Source organism: Anolis carolinensis, chromosome 6 (assembly GCF_035594765.1).
Source record: "Anolis carolinensis isolate JA03-04 chromosome 6, rAnoCar3.1.pri, whole genome shotgun sequence".
Lineage (NCBI taxonomy): Eukaryota > Metazoa > Chordata > Lepidosauria > Squamata > Dactyloidae > Anolis > Anolis carolinensis.
This window is the reverse complement of record NC_085846.1, coordinates 116,627,199-116,651,845: the sequence shown is the minus strand read 5'-3', so window position 1 is coordinate 116,651,845 and position 24,647 is coordinate 116,627,199. Positions and strand designations below refer to the sequence as shown.

Below are 24,647 nucleotides of genomic sequence, written 5' to 3'. Positions count from 1 at the left end.
CAACCCCATTCTGCCAAGAAGCAGGAAAATTGCATTCAACCCTTCCCGACAGATGGCCATCCAGCCTCTGTTTCAAGGCCTCCAAAGAAGGAGCCTCCACCACAATCCAGGGCAGAGAGTTCCACTGCTGAACAGCTCTTTCTCACAGTGAGGTGGTTCTTCCTCATGTTCAGGTGGAATCTTATACATACAGTAGAGTCTCACTAATCCAAGCTAAACGGGCCGGCAGAAGCTTGGATAAGCGAATATCTTGGATTATAAGGACTGATCAAGGAAAAGCCTACTAAACATCAAATTAGGTTATGATTTTACAAATTAAGCACCAAAACTTCATGTTATACAACAAATTTGACAGAAAAAGTAGTTCAATACGCAGTAATGTTATGTTGTAATTACTGTATTTATGAATTTAGTACCAAAATATCACGATATATTGGAAACTTTGACTACAAAAATGGCTTGGATTATCCAGAGGCTTCGATAAGCGAGGCTTGGATTAGTGAGACTCTACTGTATATATATGCATACACAAACACACACATCTATACATCTATATCTATAGTTACACACATCTACATACATATATCTACATCTATATCTATATATGGTACACACACATATCTTATACCTATTCAGCCTTCTACATTTGCAATTTAGACTTTTGCAAATTTGATAATTCACAGATTTGATGAGAAATATTCTGTCTAGGTCCTCCAATGCAATTTGTTGGTCAGATTCCACCAGAATTTGACCTTATTGTTGTTGTTGTTGTATTTATTTATACCCCACTTAACCTCTCCCAAAGGTGATTCAAAGTGGCTTAACGTAAAACCATTAGCATACAATTTAAAATATAACAATATGCAAACATTAGAACAGGATTAAATATAAACAATATTACAAAATTCCCAGTTAAAAACCATTAAAACACATTCAAAAAACGAAAGCATAGAGTCGCGCTGGAGGACTTAAAAATTCTTAGAGTGATATTATTCTTTAAGATACAAAAAAAATATTTATTTTGATTTATATCCACTAGATTGTCAGTTAATTGGCACTCAAGGAGCCAGAACTCAATCAACAATAAGGAAAATCAAAGAAATAATACTTTACATAAAGAGCTGTAATATCAACACTAATTCATTACACTACATAACAAAATTTGAAATTTTTTCTGTTCCTGGTTTGAAAGTGTTATTTCCTGTTTAATTGTGCGGTCCTTGCTCTGAAAGTAGTTGTTCTGCTCCAGAAACTTCATTTTTGTGGCACAAACTATGTTGAATTGTTTGAGAATCTATGAAATATGCACTGGAAAACTATTGCAAAATATGCTGCAAACTATCCCTTCCACAAAAACAAAGTTTGTGCAGTTTAATAAACTTTTCCCATGTTTTATAGTAGGACCAATTAGAAATGACATGTATAACCCAAGAACAAAAACATATTATGTAGTACAGTAGAGTTTCACTTATCCAAACATAAACAGATTGGCATAATGTTAGATAAGTGAATATGTTGGATAATAAGGAGGGATTAAGGAAAAGCCTATTAAACATCAAATTAGGTTATGATTTTACAAATTAAGCACCAAAATATATTATACAACAAATTTGACAGAAAAGGTAGTTCAATATGCAGTAATGCTATGTAGTAATTACTGTATTTACAAATTTAGCACCAAAATATCACGATGTATTGAAAACATTGACTACAAAAATGTGTTGGATAATCCAGAACATTGGATAAGCAAGTGTTGGATAAGTGAGACTCTACTGTATTATTAATATCATGTTACTACAACGTTTATGGTATAGGGTTAGTGTTAGTGTTACAGTAATATTTATTTATTTTATTTATTTATTTACAATATTTCTCTACCCCGAAAAATAGGCCTATTTTACATAGGAACTCCCAAGCAATCATAAAAATTACATTTACCTGGCATTTATCCAGTCCCCAAGGTTGTCATGCATTCATTGAGAGGAATGCTACCATAATAATGATAGACAAGAACTAAAATTAAAAAGTATTAATTTTTAATGTGCATGGTTCGTTTTCATGGGGATCTTGTGCATCTAGCGAATGTGAAGCTTTCAAAATCCAGAGGTGAAAAAGTCCGGTCCCAAGCATTTTCGGATGAAAATCCTGTATCTAACGACGCAGCTTGTTTATTTCCCTTTAATTGGCTTGATTAGTATGCAACCAGCCGAGGCCACTTCCTCCTCGACACAACTGCGGCGAAAATAACAAAAAAAGGAGGCATTTCCCCTCCGTTCATGAAGCCCGTGCAAAAGGAAAACAAAGGTCTTGTTGGGTTGTTGTATGTCTTTCGGGCTGTGTGGCCATGTTCCAGAAGCATTCTCTCCTGACGTTTCGCCCACATCTATGGCAGGCATCCTCAGAGGTTGTGAGGTCTTGTTGTGGGAGGAAAACATTCGCCGGGCAGGGAAGGACGGCCGCCAAAATAATGCAAGAGGGACGGAGTTTTGCAAATCTGCCCTCTTGGCTGGTCCTCCAAATGAGCCCAGGATAATCCTTTCCATGAGTGCATCTACACTGTAGAATTAAGGAGGTTTGACACCACTTTGCCATGGCTCAACGCGACAGGAACTTGGGAGGTGTAGTTCTGCAAAGGTCTATAGCAGTCATGGGCTAACTTCAGCCCTCCAGGTGAATCAAGCGCAAATTAACACCTCCCAAACAGAGCATGCCTCCAGGCAAAAACAGCCAGGCTACCTCTGCGGATACCATTACTGATTGACTTTGCAGCTGCATGGCTATTCAATGCTATTCAAGCTTGCTAATTGCAACATCCACACTTGCTTTAAACAGATAAGGGATCTTCCTCCCATCTTGGACATTATTCCACAGGTGTATGTTTGTGTGTATATATGTGTATGTATGTGTGAGTGTGTGTGTGTGTGTATGTATATGTGTATGTGTGTGTGTGTGTGTGTGTGTGTGTGAATGAGACGACCTGGACTGATTTATGGATAAAGCATGAGGATCTTGGATGAACGGATTTAACCATATGTCTTATATTTTATATTGTATTTAATTGTTCTTAATGGATTTTATATATTATGATTTTAACTATGTTGTCGGTATCTAATTATACATATATTTATGTATGTATATGTATGTTTGTGTGTGTGTATATATATATATATATATGTTTATGTATATATAGAGAGTATGTATATGTATATGTATGCATATGTATTTGTGTGTGTGTGAATATACACACACAATATGTATATGTATGTGTGTGTGTGTGAGAGAGAGAATATACACACACAAACACACATAGACACACTCAACTTGCCTCATTTCCAACAGACCTCTGTAGATGCTGGCCACGGATTCAGGCGAAATGTCAGGAGAGAATGCTACTGAAAAATGGCCATACAACCCGAAAAACTCTCAGCAACCCAGTGATTCCAACCATGAAGGCCTTCAACAACAACAATGGAGCAATGGATTAAAATTGCAGGACAAGAAAATTCATCTAAACATTTGAAAGAATTTCCTGACGCGAAGACTGGTTCAAAGGTGGAATAGGCTCCTTCCTTGGAATCTGGCGGATGGCCATCTTTTGGGACGGCTTGCATTGTGTCTTCCTTCTTGGCAAGAGGAGGTTAGACTGCTTGGCCTTACGGGGTCCCTTCCAGCTCTAGGATCTTATGATTCTAAGCTGGAGAATAATTCAAGTGGGGACTTTTGGTTTTTTTTTCTTCTTTTTCTGCCACAGGTTTGCACAACCTGCGGGTGACCATTCCTTGCTCCCTTTGAAGCGGCACAAAACAGGATTTCCTAAGGACTTGATTCCGTCCCAAACTGTCCAGGCCATTGTGTTTCGATTCCAAGCCCAGCCCCAAAGACAAAGATTTGCACACCTCTCCAAGTGTGCAAACAACTACTAACGTATGGCTTTCATTCCATGTAGGGACAAAGCAAAGCATGTACACCAGGCATGGGCCAACTTGGGCCCTCCAGGTGTTTTGGACTACAACTCCCACAATTCCTAACCGCCTACCGGCGGTTAGGAATTGTGGGAGTTGTAGTCCAAAACACCTGGAGGGCCCAAGTTGGCCCATGCCTGGTGTACATGCTTTGCTTTGTCCCCGCGTGTTGCCATGTGACAATCTCTGTCCCTCGAGGCTCTCCGACAACGTGCTTTGCCAAAACAAAACCGGAACCAAACCAGCCGCTGCCGAGTGCAAACAAAACAGTCTCCACTTTCCAAAGCACAAGGGCAAATAATCTGGAATAGTACTGCAGGAAAAAGGGTGGCCTGAAGGTCATCAAGTCCACCCTCCGTCCAAAGCACGCCATAGTACCTGAAAATGCCCACATTCGACATTGAGACATTTGTAATATATTGGTAGCAAATAGCCAAGGAGAAGAGAAACAAGTCACTTCCAGCATACTATTATTATTATTATTATTATTATATTGTATGACACAGCAAACAAGATAGATATGCTGGATTTCGTATCACAAAATCACAAGTCGAACACTTCCCAAGTGTCTAGGACTCTGTGATGTATTATTATTATTATTATTATTATTATTATTATTATTATTATTATGACACAGCAAACAAGATAGATATGCTGGATTTCATATCACAAAACCACAAGTCGAACACTTCCCAAGTGTCTAGGACTGTGTGATGTATTATTATTATTATTATTATTATTATTATTATTATTATTATTATTATGACACAGCAAACAAGATAGATATGCTGGATTTCATATCACAAAACCACAAGTCGAACACTTCTCAAGTATCTAGGACTGTGTGATGCATTATTAATATTATTATTATTATTATTATTATTATTTTATTATGACACAGCAAACAAGATAGACATGCTGGATTTCATATCACAAAACCACAAGTCGAACACTTCTCAAGTGTCTAGGACTGTGTGATGCATTATTATTATTATTATTATTATTATTATTATTATTATTATTTTATTATGACACAGCAAACAAGATAGATATGCTGGATTTCGTATCACAAAATCACAAGTCGAACACTTCCCAAGTGTCTAGGACTGTGTGATGTATTATTATTATTATTATTATTATTATTATGACACAGCAAACAAGATAGACATGCTGGATTTCGTATCACAAAATCACTAGTCGAACACTTCCCAAGTGTCTAGGACTGTGTGATGTATTATTATTATTATTATTATTATTATTATTATTATTATTTTATTATGACACAGCAAACAAGATAGATATGCTGGATTTCGTATCACAAAATCACAAGTCGAACACTTCCCAAGTGTCTAGGATGCAGATCCCAGTAGGGTGGCCTTTTGCAGTTGGCAGATCGTAATTTTGTCAATGTCTATTGTTTCCAAATGCCGGCTGAGATCTTTTGGCACGGCACCCAGTGTGCCCATCACCACTGCGACCACCTGCACTGGTTTCTGCCAGAGTCTTTGAAGTTCAATCTTGAGGTCCTGAGAGCGGCTGAGTTTTTCCTGTTGTTTTTCGTCAATGCGACTGTCACCTGGGATGGCAACATCAATGATCCAAACCTTTTTCTTTTCCACAACTGTGATGTCTGGTGTGTTGTGTTCCAGAACTTTATCAGTCTGGATTCGGAAGTCCCTCAGTATCTTTGCATGCTCATTTTCCAATACTTTTGCAGGTTTGTGATCCCACCAGTTCTTTGCTGCTGGGAGGTGGTACTTGAGGCATAAGTTCGAATGAATCATTTGGGCCACGTAGTTGTGCCTCTGTCTGTAGTCTGTCTGTGCGATTTTCTTACAGCAGCTGAGGATATGATCAATGGTTTCATCGGTTTCCTTGCACAGTCTGCATTTTGGGTCATTATTTGAACTATTTATGGGGAAAAGAGACCTTGATAGGTTCACTTCTGGAGATCCTTGGCACAAAATCGCTACCAAGCTACAAAGAAAATTATACGTTCCAAAGGAGATACAGGGAACCAACGGGGAAAAGTAAAGAGATTTTGTAAAATTAGGGATCTCTTTACTTAGGGATCTCTTATTGTATGGAGATACAGGGCATCAGTAAATAGATTTTTTAAAATTAGGGATTGTATGGAGATACTGGTAATCTATGGGGAGAAATAAAGAAGTTTGGCACAATTAGGGATCTGTTATCATTGGGAGGAAATGAATGTAACAATGGGAAGGAGAACCTAAAATGCAGAAGGAAATGAAAGGAGGATATTCCCATTTTTTGCTAATGCAAAGCCGCTTTCTCCATAAAGAAAGAGAGCGGCCTCCCCCAAAGAAGGCAATTTCTAGAGCAACAGGAAACTGGGAAGAAGGAAGAGAGCCTTTTCACTGGATTTCATTTCACTTGTGGTTTAATTAAACCGTTTCATTAAACGTTTCACTTCCAAAGGAAGCGCGACACATTTCTGCTGTGTTAATTTTAACTTTTGCAACCTGCCTTAACAAGAGCAAAAAGCTGGGATAATATTATGATGAGTTTAAATCCCCATTTTTTTTTCCACCTGAAGGTTATTAGCGTTTATTTTCTCTCTCCTGGCAACTCAGGTAACAGGTGCGGCAACCTGAGCCAGGTTTTTAGATTCCACGAACTAAGAAAAAGTCAAGCTATTATTGTGTTGTTGAAGGCTTTCATGGCCAGAATTACTGGGTTGCTGTGAGTTTTCCAGGCTGTGGCCATGTTCCAGAAGCATTCTCTCCTGACGTTTCACCCACATCTATGGCAGGCATCCTCAGAGGTTGTGAGATCTGATGGAAACAAGGCAAGTGGGGTTTATATATCTGTGGAATGATGTCCAGGGTGGGAGAAAGGACTCTTGTCCAATGGAGGCAAGTGTGAAAGTTGCAATTAATCACCTTGAAATACATTGAAAAGCCTTGCAGCTTCAAAGACCGGCTGCTTCCTGCCTGGGGGAATCCTTTGTTGGGAGGTATAGCTGGCCTTATTAACAATAATGATAAGATTTAATAATAATAGTTTGTTATTGTTATTACTAATAACGAACTATTATTCTTAAATCTATTGTTAATAATAATAACAATACCCTGTTTGCCCCAAAATAAGACCTACCCTGAAAATAAGACCAATCATGATTTTTCAGCGTTTCTGAGGATGCTCGAAATATAAGTCCTATTTCAAAACAAAGCCCTAGAAATAGTTCATTTAAAAAGTCAACTTGGAAAAATAAGACTGCCCTTGAAAACAAGCCCTAGCGCATCTTTTGGAACAAAAACTAATGTAAGATCTTGTGTATATATTTTATTATATATTATAATAATAATGTTATTACTGGAGCCTCCAGTGGGTTAAACCGCTGAACTTCTGAACTTGCTAAGGGAAAGGTCGCAGGTTCGAATCTAGGGAGTGTGGTGAGCTCCCGCTGTTAGCCCCAGCTTCTGCCAACCTAGCAGTTTGAAAACATTCAAATGTGAGTAGATCAATAGGTACTGCTCCGGCGGGAAGGTAACGGCGCTCCATGCAATCATGATGGCCACATGACCTTGGAGGTGTCTACGGACAACGCTGGCTCTTTGGCTTAGAAATGGAGATGAGCTCCAACCCCCAGAGTCGGATGTCTGACTAGACTTAACGTCAGGGGAAAACCTTTACCTTTACCCATTATTATTATTATTATTATTTTATTGTATGACACAGCAAACAAGATAGATATGCTGGATTTCGTTTCACAAAATCACAAGTAGAACACTTCCCAAGTGTCTAGGACTGTGTGATGTATTTTCGGATGGTGCATGCAGATCCCAGTAGGGTGGCCTTTTGCAGTTGGCAGATCGTAATTTTGTCAATGTCTATTATTATTATTATTATTATTATTATTGACACAACGTCGTTGTATGACACAGCAAACAAGATAGATATGCTGGATTTCGTTTCACAAAACCACAAGTCGAACACAATTAATAATAATAATAATTATTATTATTATTATTATTATTATTATTATTATTATTATTATTATTATTCAGGCCCCGTTGAAGTGAGGAGGCTGTCCACATACTTATTTATGTTTTCTTATTACAATTGCTACCTTTATATCGCACTTTCCTCTCTCAAAAGACACTCAGAGTGGGTTTCAACACTGAAAACAATTTTAAGAAATCATTACAATGTCCTTATTTACCATATATTTCTTTATACATGCACATGTCATACAAAATCGCAACTTTTGAAAGGGGTAACAGGTGCTTCGGCCTGAGGTTTTATTTTGGTGGGTAAGGGAGAAAGATGCACATATCCCAAAAAGTGCTTTCCAAGCAAAAACAAATAGAAAATAGGGCCATTTTCAGCAGCTCACTAGGGGCTCTATCTGGGGAGGGGGCTCAGCATCCTCAACTAGATATCTGGTGAAAGAGAGACGTTTCCTCTTATTTGGGAGCAAAAGCAGAGCCATTAAGGAACCAAATTGGTCTGAGACAACCTCAAGAGGAGCTGTGCAGGTAAGATCCCCAAAAGCAGGGGACCATTTGCCCTTCTAGAGAGTCCAATCAGGCCACAGCTGGAGGGGAAAGGTGGCCAGACAGGTGGCACAGCTGGGGGGAAGTCTTTCCAGGTGGCTTGGTCAGGTCTCATCCACAAAAGGAAGGAGTTTGTACCTTTTCCAAGCAGGAGGCAAGGTCACAGGTGCCTCTCCTGAGAGCAAATAATAGCAATAGGTCTCTAGAGTAGCCAAATCCCCAAAAAGTAGCCCAAGAGAGTGAAAACCTCAAATAACACCTGAGGGAGCCAAGACTTCAAGGAGCCCCAAATAATAATACAGTACTTCAATAAACAACCATAACAAATAACACAATAGCTCCAGAACCGCAAGAAGTACCTTTGAGAAGCCCAAGATCCCCAAACAGTAATACTGTATATACTCGAGTATAAGCCTAGTTTTTCAGCCCTTTTTTAAGACTGAAAAAGCCCCCCTCGGCTTATACTTGGGTGAGGGTCCTGGTTGGCTTATATTTGGGTCAGCTTATACTCAAGAATATATGGTACATTTATTATTTTTCCCTATTATTGTTGCTACTATTACATTTATTTTACTCTATTTTTTATTATTACAGTAGAGTCTCACTTATCCAACGTAAACGGGCCGGCAGAACGTTGGATAAGCAAATATGTTGGATAATAAGGAGAGATTAAGAAAAAGCCTATTAAACATCAAAATAGGTTATGATTTTACAAATTAAGCACCCAAACATCATGTTATACAACAAATTTGACAGAAAAAGTAGTTCAGTATGCAGTAATGCTATGTAGTAATTACTGTATTTACAAATTTAGCACCAAAATATCACGATGTATTGAAAACATTGACTACAAAAATGCGTTGGATAATCCAGAACGTTGGATAAGTGAGTGTTGGATAAGTGAGACTCTACTGTAATAATACATTTATTATTTCACTCTGGTCTTATTATTATTGCATTTATTATTTTACTCTATTATTACATGTACTATTTTCCTGTATTTATTATTATTACATGTATTATTTTACTCTGTTATTATTAAAAGGATACATACGCACATTTACATTGAAGAAGATGAGAATCATGATTTGATCAGAGTTGGACAGTCTTATCTTAAATTTAAGCTTTATGTAAATATTCAAAAACATTTAACCTACTGATGTAATTTAATGTAATTTTATTGGTATCTATTTTTATTTCTGAAATTTACCACCCTCAGCTTATACTGGAGTCAATACGTTTTCCCAGTTTTTTGTGGTAAAATTAGGTGCCTCGGCTTATATTTGGGTCGGCTTATACTCGAGTATATTACATTGTACTGCCAAGGAACCCGAAATAATAATACACCCATGAACACCAAAATAATACTTCCAGGAGCCAAAGACCCCCAAATTACAATGCTTCAATGAGCTCCAGACAATATATTTAAGGTGCAAAGGACTTGCAAATTATAATATCTTCAGGAACCAAGGGCCCCCAAAATAATATTCTCAAATAGTAATATTTCTAGAAACGCCCCCCAAAAAAACACCTGCAAAAGTGAAAGACACTCAAAGAGTAATACAGTAGAGTCTCACTTGTCCAACATAAACAGGCCGGCAAAATGTTGGATACGCAAATATGTTGGATAATAAGGAGGGATTAAGGAAAAGCCTATTACACATCAAATTAGGTTATGATTTTACAAATTAAACACCAAAACATCATGTTTAACAACAAATTTGACAGAAAAAGTAGTTCAATGCGCAGTAATGCTATGTAGTAATTACTGTATTTACCAAAATATCACGATGTATTGAAAACATTGACTACAAAAATGTGTTGGACAATATAGAACATTGGATAAGCGAGTGTTGGATAAGTGAGACTCTACTGTATCTCCAAAATAATTCAAATAAGACCTCCAAGGCGCCAAGGAGCCCCAAATACCAATACCTCCAGGTCCCCCAAAATAAAAATATCCCAAACAGTAACATATCCAGACCCCTCTCCCAGCCTCAGTTGGAATGAAGGACCCCCAAACAGCAGTATCTCCAGAAATTCCCAAATAAGATCTCCAAGGAGCTCCAAATAACAATGCCTCTGGGCTCCCCAAAGTAGTAATATCCATAAATCACAATAGCTCCAGAAACTGCCTCAAAACGCCTGTAGGAGTGAAGGATCCTCAGATGGTAATATCTCAAGAAAGCCCACCAAACACTTGCAGGATTCAAAGACCACAAATATGAATATCTCCAAAACCATCCAAATAAGACCCCCAGAAGCCAAGGACCCCCAAATAACAATACTTCCACCACCACCCACCCATAATAGCATCCCTAACTAAGAATACCTCCTGATACCTCCTTCCCCAAACACCTGCAAGAGCCAAGAACCTCCAAACAGTAGCTTATCTAGAAAGCCCTAAATATGACTCCAGGAGCCAACTGTCCCCGAAAAGTAAGATCTCAAGAAAGTCCCAATACTTCCAGGAGCCACAGGTCCCCAAATAAAAATACATCCAGAGACTCCCAAAATAATAGTTTTCCCCAACTAATAATGCCTTCAGAAATACCCCCAAACACCTACAGGAGCTAAGAACCTCAAACATCAGTTTCTCAAGAAAGTCCCCAAATAAGACCTCTAGGAGCCAAGGATTCTCAAATACTGTAACAGTATCTCCAGAAGCCTCCAAATAACCTGCAGGAGACAAGGACCCCTCAAATAACAATACCTCTAGGACTCCCAAAATAATGATATCCCCAAATAATAATACGTACCTTCAGAAACACCTCCTAACACTTGCAGGAACCAAGGAACATGAATCTCTCCAAAAATCTCCAAATCAGACCTCTAGTAGGCAAGAACCCCCAATAACAATACCTCCAGGCATCCCCAACATAATAGTCTCCCCAAGTAATAATACCTCCAGAAACCCTTCCAAACACCTGCAAGAAGGAACCAAGGAACATTAATCTCTCCAAAAATGTCCAAATCAGATCTCTAGGAGGCAAGGACCCCCAATAACAATACATCTCGGACCCTCAACATAATAGTCTCCCCAACTAATAATACCTCAAGAAACTCTTCCAAACACCTGCAGGAACCAAGGAACATGAATCTCTCCAAAAATCTCCAAATCAGACTTCCAGGAGGCAAGGGCTCACCAATAACAATACCTCCAGGACTCCCCAACATAATAGTCTCCCCAAATAATAATATCTCCAGAAACCCTTACAAACACCTGCAGGAACCAAGGAACATGAATCTCTCCAAAAATCTCCAAGTCAGACTTCCAGGAGGCAAGGGCTCACCAATAACAATACCTCCAGGACTCCCCAACATAATAGTCTCCCCAAGTAATAATATCTCTAGAAACCCTTCCAAACACCTGCAGGAACCAAAGAACATGAATCTCTCCAAAAAATCTCCAAATCAGATCTCTAGGAGGCAAGGACTCCCCAAATAATAATACCTCCAGAAACCCTTCCAAACACCTGCAAGAGTTAAGAACCATTCAAATTACAATAATATTCCCAAATAATAATACCCCCGAGAATACCTGCAGGAACCAAGGAACATGAATCTCTCCAAAAATCTCCAAATTAGATCTCTAGGAGGCAAGAACCCCCAATAACAATACCTCCAGGACTCCCCAACATAATAGTCTCTCCAAGTAATAATATCTCTAGAAAACCTTCCAAACACCTGCAAGAGTTAAGAACCCTCCAAATAAGAATAATATTCCCAAATAATAAAACCCCTAGAAACACCTGCAGGAACCAAGGAACATGAATCTCTCCAAAAATCTCCAAATCAGATCTCTAGGAGGCAAGGGCTCACCAATAACAATACCTCCAGGACCCCCCAACATAAGTCTCCCCAACTAATAATACCTCCATAAATAGCCCCAAACACCTGCAGCAACCAAGGAACATTAATCTCTCCAAAAATGTCCAAATCAGATCTCTAGGAGGCAAGGACCCCCAATAACAATACCTCCAAGAACCCCTAACATAATAGTCTCCCCAAGTAATAATATCTCTAGAAACCCTTCCAAACACCTGCAGGAGCCAAGGGCCCACAGATATTCTCCAAAAAAAAACCCAAACCCTAAACAATGTCTCCAGGAGGGAAGGATCCCCAACTAGGAATGCCCCCAGAGACCCCACAGATTCCCCTCCAAGGGGGAGAGAAAGGCAGGGACCCCGCCCCAAAGGACTGGCAGGCAGGCAGGCAGGCAGGCTCACCTTGGCGAAGTAGAGCATCCAGAGCTCGTAGAGGCGCTCCTTGGAAGCCATGCTCCTCCGCCTCCTCCTCCTTCTTTTGGGCTCCTCTTCCTCCGGTTCAAACGGCGGCTTTGGCCCGGTGCCTTCCTCCTCTCCTTCTCCTTCCTCCTCCTCGTCCTCCTCTTCCTCCCTTCATGGCGTGCCTCGGAAGGAAGGAAGGAAGGAAGAAAGAAAGGAAAGAAAGAAAGGAGGCGGTTTGGGAAAGCAGGCGCCGCGCGCGCAAAAGAGAGAGAAAGAAAGGGAAGGGAGCCTTTGACGCACGGCGCGCGCGCGGGGAGGCAACTTTTACGCGCGACGAAAGCGGCTCTGTTCCTGTTCCCCGGGCTCCGGGGGCGGCGGCTAAAGCTGCCTCCGACCTTCCTCCAACGCCTCCGGCTCCGAGGGCTCCTCCTCCGGCACCTGAGCCGCCTCCAAAGGCCGGGAAAGGCGGGCAAAGCCAAGCAGAGCCAAGCAGAGCCGTGCGCCCTGGAGACAAACCTCTCCAAAGGGAGGAAGGAGAAGGAGAGGCTGCGTGCTCTCTGGACGCAATCACTGGGTTGCTGAGAGTTTTCCAGGCTGTCTGGCCATGTGCCAGAAGCATTCTCCACTGGCGTTTCGCCCACATCTATGGCAGGCATCCTCAGAGGTGGTGAGGTCTGTTGGAAACTAGTGGGGTTTATTTATCTCTCTGTGGAAGAATCTCCAGGGTGGGAGAAAGAATGTGAATGTTGCAATTACTCACCTTGATTAGCATTGAATATAATAAAATAATAATAATAATAATAATAATAATAATAATAAAAGTTCCTTGACAAAATTGAAGGAAAAGCTGATAAGGGGAAGACCTGGCTCTGGCTCACGAATGAGACAGAAGGCCTGATCCTTGCAGCCCAGGAGAAAGCCATCAGGACAAAGGCCATTAATAATAATAATAATAATAATAATAATAATAGAAGACCTGGCTCTGGCTCACGAATGAGACCCTGAAGAAGGAGACAGAAGGCCTGATCCTTGCAGCCCAGGAGCAAGACATCAGGACAAAGGCCATTAATAATAATAATAATAATAATAATAATAATAATAATAGAAGACCTGGCTCTGGCTCACGAATGGGACCCTGAAGAAGGAGACAGAAGGCCTGATCCTTGCAGCCCAGGAGCAAGACATCAGAACAAAGGCAATTCAGGCCAAGATCGAAAAATCAGCTGATGACCCAAAATGCAGACTGTGCAAGGAAACCGACGAAACCATGGATCCATGTGTTGCTACACCTTCCTTCTTTTTGCTTCCTTCTGAAGCCCTTTGGAACATCCCCAGAGTGCTATAAATGGATGTGAAACTTGCAATGTCATTTTGAGCCTGATTAGGAAGTGCATCTACACCGTGGAATTAAATGCACTTCGGCACCACTTGAACTACCATGGCTCAATGCTACGGAATCATGAGAGTCCTAGTTTAGGGAGACGTCGGAGCTTTGACTGAAGTCAACAATCAGAAACTCCTCAAAGCACTGCAGACAAAAAATCAGTACAAGAAAACCACACAACAAAGTAGAGCTGACAGCCGGCACAACAAAACATTGCAGGGAAAGTTCCTTGACAAAATTGAAGGAAAAGCTGATAAGGAGAAGACCTGGCTCTGGCTCACGAATGGGACCCTGAAGAAGGAGACAGAAGGCCTGATCCTTGCAGCCCAGGAGCAAGACATCAGAACAAAGGCAATCAAGGCCAAGATTGAAAAATCAGCTGATGACCCAAAATGCAGACTCTGCAAGGAAACCGACGAAACCATGGATCATATCCTCAGCTGCTGTTAGAAAATCGCACAGACAGACTACAAACAGAGGCACAACTATGTGGCCAAAATGATTCATTGGAACTTATGCCTCAAGTACCACCTCCCAGCAGCAAAGAACTGGTGGGATCACAAACCTGCAAAAGTCTTGGAAAATGAGCACGCAAAGATACTGTGGGACTTCCGAATCCAGACTGACAAAGTTCTGGAACACAACACACCAGACATCACAGTTGTGGAAAAGAAAAAAGGTTTGGATCATTGATGTTGCCATCCCAGGTGAGAGTCGCATTGACGAAAAACAACAGGAAAAACTCAGCCGCTATCAGGACCTCAAGATTGAACTGCAAAGACTCTGGCAGAAACCAGTACAGGTGGTCCCGGTGGTGATGGGCACACTGGGTGCCGTGCCAAAAAATCTCAGCCAGCATTTGGAAACAATAGACATTGACAAAATTAAGATCTGCCAACTGCAAAAGACCACCCTGCTGGGATCTGCACACATCATCCAAAAATACACCACACAGTCCTAGGCACTTGGGAAGTGTTCGACTTGTGATTTTGTGATATGAAATCCAGCATGACTATCTTGTTTGCTGTGTCGTACAATATAATAATAATAACAACTTTATTTTTATACCCCGCCCCATCTCCCCGGAGGGACTCGGAGCGGCTTACATGGGGCCTAGCCCGACACAAACAGCAATAAAACAATGAAACAAATATCCCAACAATAAAATATCAACATCAGTAAAACAGTCATAAAAATCAACATACAGCATAAAATGTTAAAAACGGGAGACTAAAACAAGGATCTGGGCCAAAGTGCAGAATATTTCAAAATGGGAGAGGTAGTTTCACAGCTAAAGTAGTCCATAAAGTGCAGAGTAATAATGGATAATATCTTGCAGCTTCAGCGCCTGGCTGCTTCCTGCCTGGGAGAATCTTTTGTTGGGAGGCGTTATCTGGCCCTGATTGTTTCCTACCTGGAATTCCGCTGTTTTCAAAGTGTTGTTATTTATTTACTGTCCTGATTTTAGAGTTTTTTTTAATACTGGGAGCCAGATTTAGTGAACGGAACCCCCTAAACTGGGCTCTACAGGGCAATGGAGACTCCACCATCAGAAGAGCTGCAAGGCCAAGAACAAGCCACGTGAGTAAAGGGAAAGATCCACCCAAAGGAAAGGTGTTCTTACCATACATCAAGGGAACCACTCACCGCAGAGGGAAACTGATGAAGAAACACAACCTACAAACTATCAACAGACCCAGTAATCCAACAGATGCGACGTTCAGCAAAGGACAAGAGGGATCCCCTCACTTCTGCAGGAGCCTCCCCTATACCACGCAGCTGTGGACAAGTCTACATTGAGACCACCAAACACAGCAGCGTTGCCCAGGCACGAATCAAAGAACACAAAAGGTACTGCAGACTAATCCAACCCGAGAAGTCAGTCATAGCAGAGTCCTTGATGAACCAACCTGGACACAGCATAATAATAATAATAATAAAACTTTATTTATACCCCGCCACCATCTCCCCAATGGGGACTCGGAGCGGCTTACATGGGGCCATGCCCAAGACAATACAATATAACCATAACATAATACAATTAAATAATACATTACATAAAATAAACAGTACAACATAAAATCAAAACAGCAATATAACAAGAGCGGGCCGCATGAACACTACATTTAAAAACTAGATTAAAGATTAAAACTCTGGGTGAGAAAGGGATCAGAATAAAAACCTCGAGGGACGGGACATCAGATAGTGAACCAGTCTAGAGGATAAATATTGGGGGGGGAGTAGCATAGAACATTTACTCTCCGAAAGCACACCGGAAGAGCCATGTTTTTAAATCTTTCCTGAAGGCTAAAAGCATATTATTTGGGAACACAGAAATGCTTGATCACTCTGACAACCACCATGTCAGACGACACAGATAAGCCATTGAAGTCCACAAGCAGGTGGACAATTTCAACAGGAAGGAGGAAACCATGAAAATGAACACAATCTGGCTACCAGTATTTAAAAAATGCTAAAATCAGGACAGTAAATAAAGAACAACACTCTGAAAACAGGGGAATTCCAGACAGGAAACAACCAGGGCCAGCTAACACCTCCCAACAAAGGATTCCCCCAGACAGGAAGCAGCCAGGCAAGGTCATTCAATGCTAATCAAAGTGGTCAATTGCAACATTCACACTTGCCTCAAACAGACCAGAGTTCTTTCTCTCCCCCTGGACATTATTCCCCAGAAATATAAACCCCACTTGCCTAGTTTCCAACAGACCTCACAACTTCCGAGGATGCCTGCCATAGATGTGGGCGAAACTTCAGGAGAGAATGCTTCTGGAACATGGCCTGACAGCCTTGCACGCCCCCAGCCCCGATCTCCAGGTTTATGCACGAGGAGGCCCAGAAGGAGAGCCAGGGCAGAGTCTCCTGGGGAAGTGGAGCAAGGAAAGCCATTCCTGGACTTGAAAACTCTCTGCAATCAGGAACCCCAGAACTGAAGCCCTTGGAGGCCACTTTAAGTGGTATGGCCCAATGCTATGACAACCTGGGAGTTGTAGTTTTTTCAAGGTCTTGAGCCCTCTGTGTGTCCTCTCCAAACTACCCATCCCATGGCTCCATGGCTCTGAACTGTGGCCATTTCAAGGGCTACCAAAATGCATCCATTCCACAGTGGAGATGCATCTCCAGGCAGAGAAGACTCTTTACCCTTCTCTGCCAGACTACAACGCCCAGGACTCCATAGCATTGAGACATGGGAGTTGAAATAGAGTCATACTGCTTTCTTACTATAGCACAGATGCACCCAGAGGAGGCTAAGGACCTCTGGAAACTACAGCTCCCAAGATTCCATAGCATTTATTTATTATTTATTTATTTGCAGCATTTATATTCCGCCCTTCTCACCCCGAAGGGGACACAGGGCGGATCACATTACACATATTAGGCAAACATTCAATGCCTTTTAACATAGAACAAAGACAAGACAAACATAGGCTCCGAGCGGGACTCAATCTCATGACCTCCTGGTCAGAGTGATTCATTGCAGTTAATTGCACTGGCTTGCTCTCCCGCCTGCACCACAGTCCGGGCCCGAGCATTGAGACATGGCAGCTCCAAAGGTGTCCAAGCTGCTTTCCTTCTGTAGTGCAGGTGCACCCAGAGAAGGCTAAGGGCCTTGGGAAACTACAATTCCCAGGATCCCATAGTATTGAGACATGGCAGCTCAAGTGGTGTCAAAGGCATTTCGTTCTATAGCACAGGTGCACCCAGAGAAAGCTAAAGACCTTGGGAAACTATAACTCCCAAGATCTCATAGCATTCAGTCCTTGCAAACCAAGTGGTGTCATCCTGCTTTTGTTCTATAGCACAGGTGGACCCAGAGAAGGCTGAGGAGCTTGGGAAACTACAATACCCAGAATCCCATAGCATTGAGACATGGAAGCTCAAGCAGTGTCAAACTGTTTCTGTTCTATATATAGCATAGGTGCATCCAGAGAAACCTGAAACCTGAAGTCCTTGGGAAACTACAACTCCCAGGATCCTATAACATTGAGGAACGGCAGCTCAAGCGGTGTCAAACTGCTTCCGTTCTATATATAGCATAGGTGCATTCAGAGAAGGCTAAGAACCTTGGGAAACTACAACTCCCAGGATTCCATAGCACTGAGACATGGCAGCTCAAGTGGTGCTAACCTGCTTTTGTTCTATAGCACAGGTGTATCCAAAGAAGACTAAAGACCTTAGGAAACTACAACTCCCATTGAATTCTTGCAATCCAAGTTTCAACAAACTTCATCCATTGTAGAATCAGTGTACTTTCCTTTTCCAATGCATTGGGGAAGGAAGATAGCTTTTCTATGGTGTGTTTTTAATTCCAAGGATTGCTCCCTTGGTTTCATATCATACTGTATCTGTATTGTAATTTTATTTATTTTATTAGTTTCTTTTAACCATTGTGTAGTTTTTCCTTTCCAGCATTGCTTCACACTCTGTATGTACTGTACATATTTTTGAGTTTGGACACCTTTGGCCCATCTTTCTCCCCAAGAATGCATCTCCACTATAGCGTTAAAGCAGTTGGAAACAACTTTAACTGCCATGGTTCTTGTGGAATCCTGGGATTTGTAGTTTTCCCTGGTTGTCTTGGCAAACTACAAATCCTAGGATTTTATAGCATTGAGCCAGGGAAGTTAAAGTAGTGTTAAACTGCATTAATTCTACAATGTAGTGATGCACTCAGTTTGTTGTTCCTTCTTGGATGAGCAATTAAGAGCCATTGCCTTTGCAAAAGAGCCTTTCTGTTACAACTAAGGTAGTCTCACTTATCCAACACTCGCTTATCCAACGTTCTGGATTATCCAACGCATTTTTGTAGTCAATGTTTTCAATACATCGTGATATTTTGGTGCTAAATTCGTAAATACAGTAATTACTACACAGCATTACTGTGTATTGAACTACTTTTTCTGTCAAATTTGTAGTTAAACATGATGTTTTGGTGCTTAATTCGTAAAATCATAGCCTAATTTGATGTGTAATTTGCTTCTCCTTAATCCCTCCTTATTATCCAACATGTTCACTTATCCAACGTTCTGCTGGCCCATTTACATTGGATAAGCGAGACTCTACTGCAGGGGTCCCCAAACTAAGGCGCGGGGGCCGGATGCGGCCCTCCAAGGCCATTTACCTGGCCCCCGCTCTCCGTTTTAGACTTAGACTTGCCCAAAGTCTGAAATGACTTGAAGGCACACAATAACAACAATCCTACTTGATTATCTCAATGGCCAGAAGCAGGCCCACACTTCCCACTGAAATCTTGGTAAGTTTACAATATGTTGGTTAAAATTATTTTTATTTTTTAAATAATGTATTGTTCTTTCATTTATCAATATTGTAAATGAAATATTGTAAATGAATGATATGGTAATAATATAATATATTGTGTATACATATAATATAATGTATTACAATATAATATTTATTTATTTATTTATTACTTTATTTCTACTCCCGTCCTTCTCACCCAATAGGAGACTCAGGACGGCTAATAATAATAATACAATATAATAATATTGTACAATATAATAATATTAATTATATATTATATATTAAATGTAATATTACTAATAATATTACAGTATAATGGTATAGTACAATATAGTAATATATAATGCTAATATTGTGCTATGCTAATAATATAATATATTGTATGTACAATATATTATATTATTAGCATAGCACAATATGCTATGTGGGGTATAAATGTAGTAAATAAATAAATAAGTAATTGTTGCTGGGTTTTTTTTCTTCTTTTTTTTTTTGCACTACAAATAAGACGTGTGCAGTGAGCATAGGAAATTGTTCATTTTTTTTTCAAGTGATAATTCGGCCCCTCAACAATCTGAGGGAGCATGAATCGGCCCTCCACTTAAAAAGTTTGAGGACCCCTGCTCTACTGTATTTGATTGTGATGGATCAATATAACCGTCTCACTGATATTTTTGGATAAATGTCAACATTTACTACCATTCTGCTGTTTGTAACACTGAGTGGCATTATTTATTTACTGAAGTGGGACTTCAGTATTTCAACTCAAAAATAAATCTGATTTTCTCCTTTGAGGCTTATTGCCAGATGAGTGGGCACGCACAGTGCCGTGGCTGATGCCAACATCAATTTAAAATTTTTTTAATTTTAATGTACTGTCAATATTTTAAAACAAATTAATTCATTTTTTTTAAAATTATAAAATTGAATCAATCCGTCAATTGAGATTCGACGCACAAATAAATCCCCCTCCTCCCCGCTCGATATATTGGATTAATTAATGGATCCAAAAGGCAGATGGTGAACTGACAAAGACATTTTGAAATGTGACAGCTTGAACAGAGTTCAGTGCAACAGCTTCATGTCCTCGGAGTTGTATCATTTCTGTTCAAAAATAGAAGATACAGCATGTCTGCTATGAGAAGTTACTTGCCAAGTTGGGTTTTTGGAAATGATATAGGGAAAAACTCTTTTCCTGGGAAGAAATACTGAGGTTTTGCACTCTGTGCATGCTCAGAGGCTTATGCTAGGAAAGGTTAGGATAGAAGCTCAATATAGAAAGTGCTTTCTGGTAGTGTTTTGTCTCTGTATCTTTCTGGAAAGGCACTCTCTGATAGAATTTTCAAAATATTCGTGGGCTAACTTCGGTCCATTTTAAATTTTAAGTTATTGTTATGCATGGTTTTAATGTGTTTTAATCTCCATCTCTTTTAATATACAGTAGAGTCTCACTTATCCAAGCCTCGCTTATCCGAGCTTCTGGATTATCCAAGCCATTTTTGTAGTCAATGTTTTCAATATATCATGATATTTTTGGGTCTAAATTCGTAAATACAGTAATTACAACATAACATTACTGCGTATTGAACTACTTTTTCTGTCAATTTTGTTGTATAACATGATGTTTTGGTGCTTAATTTGTAAAATCATAACCTAATTTGATGTTTAATAGGCTTTTCCTTAATCCCTCCTTATTATCCAAGATATTCGCTTATCCAAGTTCTACCGGCCCGTTTAGTTTGGATAAGTGAGACTCTACTGTATGTACTTACTGTATGTACTTTAATAGTCCTAGGTCTGCTTCAAGGAGAGATGGGCAAGAAATGAAAATAATAAGAATAGTAATTATTATTATTTAATCTTTCATATTAGGGTCTGCGGTGGCGCAATGGGTTAAACCTTTGTGCCAGCTGGACTGCTGACCGAAAGGTTGGCAGTTCGAATCCGTGAGACGGGGTGAGCTCCCATCTGTCAGCCCTAGCTTCCGATGCGGGGACATGAGAGAAGCCTCCCAGCAGGATGGTAACACATCCGGGCGTCCCCTGGGCAACGTCTCTGTAGATGGCCAATTCTCTCTGTCAATGGCCAAATCATGTCGCTCCTGACATGATTTTAAAAAATTGTTCATATTTTTTTCCATGCATCTTCTTAAAATTAAGAAGTCATTGAAAGTAAACAACATTGGCCCTCTGTATCCACAGATTCTCTATCCACAGATTCAACCATCCATCGCTTGAAAATATTGTTTAAAAATCTAAAAAGCAAATGTGGATTTCGCCATTTTATATGAGACACTATTTCATTATGTTATTGTAAATAATAATATGTAATTGTCCGTGGATTTTGGTACCCACACTATGGGATCCTGGGATTTGTGTTTTGGTGAAGCACCAACACAGAAGGCTAAAGACCTTACGAAACTACAACTCCCAAGATTCTATAGCATTGAGCCGTGACACTTAAAGTGGTGTCAAACCGCATTCATTCAATAGTGTTGTTGCACTCAAAGTGCTTTAATTGTGCAGCAAGTATTAGGCCCCATCCACACTGCCATATAATCCAGTTTCTGAATGCAGGTTACACTATATAACACATTTTTTTTTTGTTCTTGGATTATAAATGACATTTCCTAATTGCCTCTATTATAAAAACATGGAAAATATTTATCAAACTGCAAAAACTTTGTTTTTGTGGGACATCCTGCTGTAGCGCATTTTGCTCTAGTTTTTCAATGAATATCTCATCGAGTCTCAACCTATTCAACCTAGTTTGTGGCAGCCACAAAAACGAAGTTTCTGGAGTAGAACAACTACTTCCAAAGTAAGCAATGCACAGTTAAACAGGTATTAAAATAAACAGAATTTTTTCCAATTTTTGTTGGTATCTTCTTTAAACTAGATGATGTATATGGCAGTGTAGATGGGACCCAAGTTGGGTGCTTTCAAGCCTTTTCGGATTTAGGAAAGCTATGATGGTGAGATTTTGAAGGAAAGCTGCCTTTATTTATTGGACTTAATATGGAAATATTATGGGAGCCCTGGTGGCGCAGCGTGTTAAAGCGCTGAGCTGCTGAACTTGCAGACCAAAAGGTTGCAGGTTTGAATCCGGGGAGCGGAGTGAGCTCCCACTGTTAGCCCCAGCTTCTGCCAACCTAGCAGTTCGAAAACATGCAAATGTGAGTAGATCAATAGGTACCACTTTGGTGGGAAGGTAACGGCGCTCCATGCAGTCACGCCAGCCACATGACCTTGGAGGTGTCTACGGACAACGCCGGCTCTCTGGCTTAGAAATGGAGATGAGCACCAACCCCCAGAGTCGGACACCTTTACCTTTACCTAAATGGAAATGCACCACTGTTGTTGTCAAGGAAAGGTACAAACTTGGGGTTGACTTCCATCTGGTTTGGGATGCATAGTACAAAAGGAAATTCCTCAGTGGGTGGAAGGCAGTTGTTTCCCCATGTGCCTTGTCTCATGCTGTTCTTGCTCAAGCTTCCAAACTCCATGTATAAATATAGCATTGCGCATGATGCTCTCTGTGTATGATGTTCACCGCATGATACACAGAAAACCCAAAAACGTAGGAGTTGTGTTGCTACACCTTCCTTCTTTTTGCTTCCTTCTGAAGCCCTTTGGAACATCCCCACAGTGCTATAAATGGATGTGAAACTTGCAATGTCATTTTGAGCCTGATTACGAAGTGCATCTACACCGTGGAATTAAATGCACTTCGGCACCACTTGAACTACCATAGCTCAATGCTACGGAATCATGAGAGTCCTAGTTTAGGGAGACGTCGGAGCTTTGATTGAAGTCAACAATCAGAAACTCCTCAAAGCACTGCAGACAAAAAATCAGTACAAGAAAACCACACTACAAAGTAGAGCTGACAGCCGGCACAACAAAACGTTGCAGGGAAAGTTCCTTGACAAAATTGAAGGAAAAGCTGATAAGGAGAAGACCTGGCTCTGGCTCACGAATGGGACCCTGAAGAAGGAGACAGAAGGCCTGATCCTTGCAGCCCAGGAACAAGACATCAGGACAAAGGCAATCAAGGCCAAGATCGAAAAATCAGCTGATGACCCAAAATGCAGACTGTGCAAGGAAACCGATGAAACCATTGATCATATCCTCAGCTGCTGTAAGAAAATCGCACAGACTGACTACAAACAGAGGCACAACTATGTGGCCCAAAGATTCATTGGAACTTATGCCTCAAGCCCCACCTCCCAGCAGCAAAGAACTGGTGGGATCACAAACCTGCAAAAGTATTGGAAAATGAGCACGCAAAGATACTGTGGGACTTCCGAATCCAGACTGACAAAGTTCTGGAACACAACACACCAGACATCACAGTTGTGGAAAAGAACAAGGTTTGGATCATTGATGTCGCCATCCCAGGTGACAGTCGCATTGACGAAAAACAACAGGAAAAACTCAGCCGCTCTCAGGACCTCAAGATTGAACTGCAAAGACTCTGGCAGAAACCAGTGCAGGTGGTCCCGGTGGTGATGGGCACACTGGGTGCCGTGCCAAAAGATCTCAGCCGGCATTTGGAAACAATAGACATTGACAAAATTACGATCTGCCAACTGCAAAAGGCCACCCGACTGGGATCTGCACGCATCATCCGAAAATACATCACACAGTCCTAGACACTTGGGAAATGTTCGACTTGGGATTTTGTGATACGAAATCCAGCATGTCTATCTTGTTTGCTGTGTCATAATAAAATAATAATAATAATAATAATAATAATAATAATAATAATAATAATAATAATAATAATTCCGTGGTTCTCTACCCAGCATTGAGTCATGCAAGTGGAAGCAATGCCAAATTGCACCAATTCTCCCATGTAGATGCACTCAAGGGCAGGCTTGCATATTCATGAGTCTCTTGCAGGAAATCTCTCTCCAACATCCGCGTAATTTATTCCTGGGAGAAGCCTTTCATCTGCCCTCCATCCTTGCTGTCACTTCCAACTCTGGACTGGATTCGTCACTATTTCTGTTCTTGGCGCCGACACCACTATCGCCGCCTCTTCGCTTTGAAGTCGGCTTTGCACCATCGCTACTCAATTATTCAAAATGCAAACATCTGGATGGAAATGAGCATGACCTTGGGGATGGTTTGCACATCTATTTTTCTCTCCCTCTTTGGAATGACGTTATGCCCTCCTTTTCTGTGGTTTCGATATTCACGATAGCCACACTATAGAATTAATGCAGTTCAATATCAATTCACCTGCCATGTCTCCATGCTATGGA

At 40.7% G+C, this 24,647-nt stretch overlaps 1 protein-coding gene across 1 annotated transcript in view; it reads right to left on the bottom strand.

Annotated features, from left to right (window-relative positions):
• Positions 1 to 13,238, bottom strand: part of nbeal2 (neurobeachin like 2) — a 210,241-nt gene extending 197,003 nt beyond the window's left edge. Inside the window, 1 exon segment of the mRNA XM_062957860.1 lies at positions 12,715 to 13,238. Within this exon segment, the coding sequence (XP_062813930.1) occupies positions 12,715 to 12,765 (51 nt within the window). The 5' untranslated portion in view covers positions 12,766 to 13,238.
• Positions 13,239 to 24,647: the final 11,409 nt, after the last annotated feature.